Source organism: Stegastes partitus, unplaced genomic scaffold, assembly GCF_000690725.1.
Source record: "Stegastes partitus isolate 25-593 unplaced genomic scaffold, Stegastes_partitus-1.0.2 Scaffold573, whole genome shotgun sequence".
Classification (NCBI taxonomy): domain Eukaryota; kingdom Metazoa; phylum Chordata; class Actinopteri; family Pomacentridae; genus Stegastes; species Stegastes partitus.
The window spans coordinates 28825-36111 of record NW_007578304.1 but is presented as its reverse complement, the minus strand read 5'-3'; the positions used below and the strand labels follow the sequence as shown (position 1 = coordinate 36111).

Sequence of the window (7287 nt, the reverse complement as noted above, 5' to 3'; positions counted from 1 at the left end):
ATGTCTGTGTCCAAGGGCACAGACCTGTTTGGGCATTTTGACTGTTTTACAATCAGTTCGGACCCGTTTTGATCCATTTTGAATATGAATGTACGTTTTTTAATCAGTTCTGGATTCATTTCATTGATCCAGTTGTAAGTCATTTTGGACACGTTTATGTAATTGTGGAAATTATGAGTTTTATATAATTATTTCCATCGTTTTCATCAAGTTTTTTTCATTTCGTTTTTTTTCCCCTAATTGTTCTCGACAAATTTGCATGGTTTTGGTCAGATTTTCTGTTATGTTTTGAAAGTGACTGACCTTGTGAAAACCCTCTGTTGTTGTTTCTCCTGATCAGAGGCCACGGTTTGGTCCCCGCTGGCCTCCATGTGGAGCACTGAGACTTTCCACAGGTTGTGTTTGTCCTCTATGACTCATGTGTCTTCCATGTCTGTGGGCATCAGATCAAAGATGGCATTGTGTTCCTCCAGCACCACTGATCTTGTGCTCTTCCGGGTCTGTAGCCGATCCACCCTCGTACGCACACCGGCTTTTCTCATTATCATCAGCGGCTCAGGTCGAGGCTTGACGCATTCGATGGCGACAGATTTAGGCGGCGAGGCGGGCTACGTGCCGCCGGCGGCGGCAGCGGCCGGAGGAAACGTCCACGTAGACGTTCTAAAGGAGCCGAGGCGGATCTGGGTGTGGATGGAAAGATGCACTCACATCTCAGTGGGTTTTCCCACAGAAGAGTTTTGGCGTGAGAACAGAGCTCAAAGAGTTAATGGCCAACAAACGGAGTGAAGTGTCCTCCATGTTGGATCCCAGCGAAGCCTCCACCATCTCTGCTCTGTTTGCATTTGTTTTGGAGACAAGCCTCCATTAGTTTCACCCCAAAACTTCCTGTTTTTTATCATTTTTATTTTTAGTATTCCTTATCCACCGCTGCCACAGAGGGAGGAATCATTTCCCATCATAGTCCCCGGACAGGAATCAGATATTACAGCACCGCTCGCATTGTTCTGAGCAGAACCTTCCCATTTCTTATTAAGAGAGGGAAACAGAACCACATATCTGGATTAAAGTTGTAGAGCTTTGACTCAGAACATGTTGCAGGTTGGATTCTCCTCGCTGCTCTTTAGATGAAATATTCTGATCTTAAGCTGACATTGGGCTGATGTCTCAGACAGCATTGCACATCAGGCATGATGGGTTCAGGGACTGTTGGAAATACGGCAGCTCCTTCTGTTTCTACAGTATGCCTTTCCAACCTGCTGTTTGGGGGTTCAGAGTTAAAACCAATGTTTCGTAGACAGAATCGGACCTACTTCCTCTGAACCGCTCTCCGTTTTGTTCTGTTTGGAATGTGGGTGAAGAAACCCAGAACTTTCCTCTCAGCCTTCAGAGTCTGGTGACGTTCTTCATGACTCAAAGCATCACCAACAAGAAGCTGTACGAGTGTCTGACCAGAAAAACATACAGACGAGAGCCGAGCAGCCTTTATTTTATCCATCAGATCACAGAATCTGGTGCCAGTGCAAGTTTGATAAAACTTCACAGTTTTAGACCCAGATGTGTTTTATTCTCTCATGGACCTGTGGGTCTCACATGATATGTGTGTCTGATGTTTTTGTTCAGTTTTCTCAGCTTCAGCCTGATAAATGGTGTAATTCTGTCCATTGCATTGAACTGATAACGTTGAAAGGCGTCGGTGGGCTTCTGAGGTAAACACAGATCAAACACAGGAGCTGTCTCTGTCTCAGCACTAATTTTATGTGCTTTGTTTTGGGTTTCATTGACTCTTCATCCTTCCTGCTCTTCCCTTCCTGACTTGTATTCTTAGCTGCTTTGGTAAATCACTTTTATAGGTCATTTCCAAGGATGTTTTCATGGGACCAGGAGCGGCTCAGAGGTGACCTCATAACACCGTCCGCAAACCCTGAGCTTTTCCCCAAACTGTCCTAAAAACGGTGAACAGTGGTGTGGGATTAACCCTTTGTTTCCACGCTGGTCCTGAGTCCCCATTGTGTTCTGCTGTGTTTTGTTTCTGTGTCTCGGCGGAGTCTGACGGTGTATCAGTGAAATCAGCTCACATCTGGTTTTGGTGTCAGACCCTCAGAATCAAAGAGCTTCCACTGTTTTGCTGTGAAGTCGAGCCAAGAGCTAAATGCATCAAGTTCCTCCGTCTCTTGTGCGTGGAAAGGCTTCTGGGAAATGTAGGAAGTAGCTGGAATAGAAGCTGCAGGTTGGAGGAGAGGAGAGGCCTCCAGCCTGCCACACAAATATGAGTTAGATGATTGTTCTGATGTGTTTCTCTGTTTTGTGCTTCAGGCCCAGCTGCAGCGCTCATTGGACAGCTCCGTCTCCACGCAGCCGAGGGCTCTGATTGGCCGACGCAGCAGACGGGAGGCGGCGGCGGGAACGGAGAGCGAGGGTCCGGGTGGCAGCCCGGTGTCGGAACAGGACTCTGGTATTCTGGATGTGGACGAAGAGGACGAGGACGAAGTGAGAAGCTGCAGTCAGCGCGCACACACACACACACACACACACACACACACACACACACACACGAGAGTCCTGAAGCACACTGACGTCACAAGGTTTCGTGTTCCTGCATATAAACACATCAGTATACGGCTGGTACAACGCGCTGCCTGGACCTGATGATCACGTGTCTGATCATCAGGTCTAATGCAGTGCTGGAGTCAGACACCAGCGGACATGTGGAGCGGTCCAGCTGCACCACGGGTCTGGTGTGGCTGCGTAGCGGTCCACTCTGACAGCTCTGCTTCAACTTTTTACTCAACTCTGGTCTGGCAGCCAGAAACACAGCTGCGTGATGGTGGCTCATGTTTTCAAACCCTCTGTGGTTACTGTGCTAACGTCCTCCTGAAGAGTCGCCCATCACTGATGGTCTCTGCTGTTAGCCAGCGTTGGACCACAGAGGACGGGTTCAGAGGCGTCTGAGACGGGCCAGTCGGTGCCAGTTCAGATGGCAGTGTTGCTCCACCGTCTCAGGCCTGTTAGTTATCTGGTGAGGACACAGACAGATCAGATGATTGACTGGGTCCAGCAGAGGACACGTTTTTATTACTGGCCCTCGAAAAAGAAGAAGATGTCAAACATTTTCAATCCAGGCTGGTTTTGATCCCAGAAAGTTCCTAGTTTAGAACGTTTCTACTAGAACCCAGTCTCACATTTCACCACCTGTTGAGGCTCTAGCATCAGTAGGACCTGATGTGGTGAAGTTGGACCAGACAAGGTTCCAGGTTTTAGTTATTTAAACTCAAAATTGTCCGAAATTACCTGAAATAACTGAAGTGTGTCCAAAATAAGTCAGCTTTGATCAGAAGACTGAAGTACATCCATCATTACCTGGAGCTGCTCCACAGAGGCTCAACATGGTCCAAAATTACTTGAAATTTGTCCAAAAATTAGTCCATTTGACTAAAATGACACCAAAGATTGCTCACAATCCATTAAGTTTGTCCAACATTACTTTGATGTGCAGCTCCTAAATGACTCAGAACCGTCTAAAGTGACAATCATGCTGAATTACTGGACCTTGAAGAGGAAAGAAAGCCCAAAATCTACCAACCCAGGCTGGTGTTGATCCCAGAAAGTCCCTATCAGTGTATAATTCTGCTAGAATCCAGTCTGTGGTCACATTCCACCAACGTCTGAGGCTCTAACATCAGTAGGATCTGCTCATTGTTCCAGTAACTCAAAGACAGTGATTGTGGATGAAGTGTAGCCTGTGAGCAGGTCAGCAGTGACCGGCTGACTTTGGGCTGACTTTGGAGAGTGACCCTCGTGTGATTGTCTTTGGAGGAAAAGTTCCTGTGATGAACTTGTGGAAGCGGTGTCATTACTGTGGAATGGACACAAAGCGTTTTGACACTGAACTCTTGAAATCATCCCTCGCGGGATCAAAGTTCCTTTTTGTTCTCACTCAAGGAAAGCCCAGCAGCACAATGAAGTGGAAGAGAATGGAGCTGAACTTGTCACCCCGCGCTGCCATTCTGTTTTAAGGTCCCTTCGGCTTATTTACGTCCTGTAAACTGGACTCAACCTTCTTCACGGGAAGACCTTGGCTCGAACAAAGGCCTGACCCCGCGGTCGCCAGGGTTACGACCACGCTGGCGCCGATGGCTGCGAAGATGCCAACGGCCGGCGTCCCGTCTCCTCACGCCATCCCTTCGTTTACAGTCGTCCTCCTGCGTTCCTGTATGTCTCTCTGCTCTTCTATTTCCTGACCCTCAGTGCTTCAGTCCTCTTCCTCCTGTCCTGCTTTGTCCTTTGCTTTCCTGTCCTTCTCACAATAATAATAATCATTATTATTTCCTCTCTTTTCTCATTCTGTACTTTCCATTCCCTCCTTTAAGCCCTGTCCTACACCTACCCGTTGGTCTCAGCTCCGCTTTCTCACCTTCTCGCCGTGTTTGTGTGCGGTCACATCAAAGCTGGCATTGTGCTGCGCCTCCAGTGACTTTTACAGACAGAAAACTTTCCAGAGGGCAGGAGGGCACATGGTTTTTCACTGCGTCTCTTTGTGACACCGGGTAAACTGCCACCGTGTTGTTCTGTGAAGGACAGAGGATGTGGGCAGGGAGGAAGCCGGTCAGTGAGGGATGCCTGGACGGTCAGAGGAGAAGACGCTGAAACAGTCATGCTGCCGCTCCTTCCTCGCTTTGTCTAAAAACTGGGGTGTCCCAATCAAGGTTTTTGTGTTTTTTGGCTTCTGATCCAAGTCACTTATAAGATGACACACACCTCATGTACCGTAGACCAGCTGCAGTACCTGGTTGTTCCACCAGGGGGAGCCTCTCACTGTGTAATCCTGCAGAGACCAGAGGAGGCGTCACTCAGACTACAGAGAGCATTGTGGGAGTTTAGCAGCAACGGGACCATGACAGAGACTCTGAGGAGGTTCATGACCTCCAAGCAGAGCTCAGGCGTGGAGTTAGACACATAAACTAGGATCCTGTTCCTGGAGTTTACCTACAGATGTACATCATGGATGTGACCAAGGTTTATCAGTTCAGGCTCCCAGTGTTTAGGAAATCAGACATAAAGTCAGTTGTTTGGATCCTGCTGGTAGATCAGATGGTGTGCTGGTGTATGATGATGATTGTATGTGATGGGATGTTCTGGTGGTTTTCTCCCTCACTGTGGTCCGTATGTCTTAATGAAACTGTGAGAAACATTGAAGGTGCCTTGTTGTGGCTTCAACAGATCCATAAACGCTCCAGTGTTGTGTATCTGACGTCTGAAAGGACTCCAGAGGTCAGTCTGGCAGGAGAGTCTCCACCGATCAGAGGAGACTGGGTCCCCTCTGCCTCCACTCGTCTTCTGAAAGGAAACCTTTTGGGGCATAAAGTTGGAGGAAATTGAATATTTTCAGAGATGAAAATGATTTTTAAAAATATTTTTCTGATTCTAGAAGAGAACAAACTTTTATCTCCACGTGTTCTTCTTGTGTTTCACAAACAGAATGAATTATTTCTCCTGTCTGGGCTCTCACTGCTTCATTTATGGGATCAGCTGTGGCTACAACCTGTGAAGTAAAGATGATGATGTGCTGCTGTTCACACCTGGTCTGATCTGTGCAGGTTCCAGGAGCTCAGGACCTGGTGGACTTCTCTCCAGTGTACCGCTGCCTCCACATCTACACCGTGCTGGTGAGTCCTGCTCTGTGTGGTCTCTGTCTCCTCTGTGTCCTCCAGGTGAGCTCTAGACAGCTGGCTTTGACTCCCTTCCTCCCTCATGAGTGATGCTGTGTAGAAGCACTGATGCACACTCACTGTTTACCTGTTCATGAGGTGACTTCATGCTCAACACAAGCACCAGGCTGAACCTACGATTGTTTAACTTCACGATTAATCGAATGCTGATCACATTCACGGTTATTGGTGACACGGTGCAGTAACTGGTTCAGACTGGAGGCCTTTCTGTGGCAGGTTGTAGGGAACCATGATGCCAACTGGTGCATTTGTTGATTCAGTTCAGCCCAAAGTGCTCACAAGTAATCAGTGAGCCAGCGTTCACCACTTCAATACCCGCATGGCCTACATGTAAGTTATTAGTTCAAGCTTTAAACGTTATCTTGATGAGTTGAGTCGACTTGATGACGTTGCATCAGCTTCATACTGTGTGTAATTTAAACTTTGTTGTTTTTAAGATGTAAATATCTCATCAGCTGCATGGATGAATTCGTTTACTTAAACAGAAACATGGAGAGATCAAAAACCAGCAAAGGAAATCTTAACAGGAACACCTTAATGTTTTTAGAAGTTTATCAACTTACAATAAAACCTTTGTCAAGTTTATCACACATATAATTCCCTTTGGATCACATGGATAGACTGTTTGGAGCAACCTGATGTTATGAGCTGAAATCTTTACGCTGCAGTCGTTCAGTAATTAAAGCCTCTGATTGTGGAGAAGCAGCTGATTCCTGGAGCTCTGTGACGTCTGTTGGCTGAACACAGTTTGATTAAAAGTCGTCTGAACTCTTAATTTAACTTTTCTTGTGCCTGAACATCATTTTTCTAAACGTGAAAAAGCCAAACAGCAGTAATCCAGTTGGAGCAGCTTCATTTCTATGAGTCCGCCATCGTTTCATCGGCGTCATAACTCAGGAAGATCGATGCCACCTGCTCCGTTCATTTGTTCTGTTGAGCCCAAACATTAGAGCCGACCAGAGATCATGAAGGAGCCGGCTACCTCCGTCGTAATTGGGACTTGTTGACTCCTCGCCGCCTCCCGCCTCCCCTCGGGGTAAACAGACACGGGGTCGGAGCACGGCGAAGTGCTCGGTTCTGCTCCCGAGGCCTCGGCTCGGGCCTGGCTTCACTCCAGCCGGTCCGCCGGGAGAACAAGCGTGTCTCGTCTCAGCGAGAATGAAAGCGACGTGGTGGAGGCGTGCACCGGCTCGGCCCGGTTAGCTGCACACTCAGTGTGTCTGCGGGGGTTGTGACCGGGCCAGAGGGTCGAGTGTTCCTGCTGTTTGTGTGTCTGAGTGAGCGTCTCTGGGGGGTTTCTGGCAGGGGGATAGGAAGTGCATGAACTCTGATCGGAAAGAGAAAGTGAACGGGCAAAGAGCGATGGAGGGAGGAGCAGGAGAGCAGGGCTGGGGTTAGAGAAAGGCTAAAGGGGCTGGGGTGATGGAGGGAGCAGCGTCTGTAAGGTTTACTGAGAGAAGAGAGGCTAGACCAGGGTTAGACCAGGGTTAGGACTAGGTTTAGACCAGGGTTAGGACTAGGTTTAGACCAGGGTTAGACCAGGGTTAGACCAGGGTTAGGA

At 48.1% G+C, this 7287-nt stretch overlaps 1 protein-coding gene across 1 annotated transcript in view; it reads left to right on the top strand.

Moving 5' to 3' along the window:
• LOC103362405 (exocyst complex component 6B-like) overlaps nucleotides 1-7287 on the top strand; it is a 53980-nt gene that overhangs the window by 20698 nt on the left and 25995 nt on the right. Inside the window, exons 7-8 of the mRNA XM_008288750.1 lie at nucleotides 2314-2487; nucleotides 5595-5663. Coding sequence (XP_008286972.1) covers nucleotides 2314-2487; nucleotides 5595-5663 — 243 coding nt within the window. The remainder of the gene's footprint in view (nucleotides 1-2313; nucleotides 2488-5594; nucleotides 5664-7287) is intronic.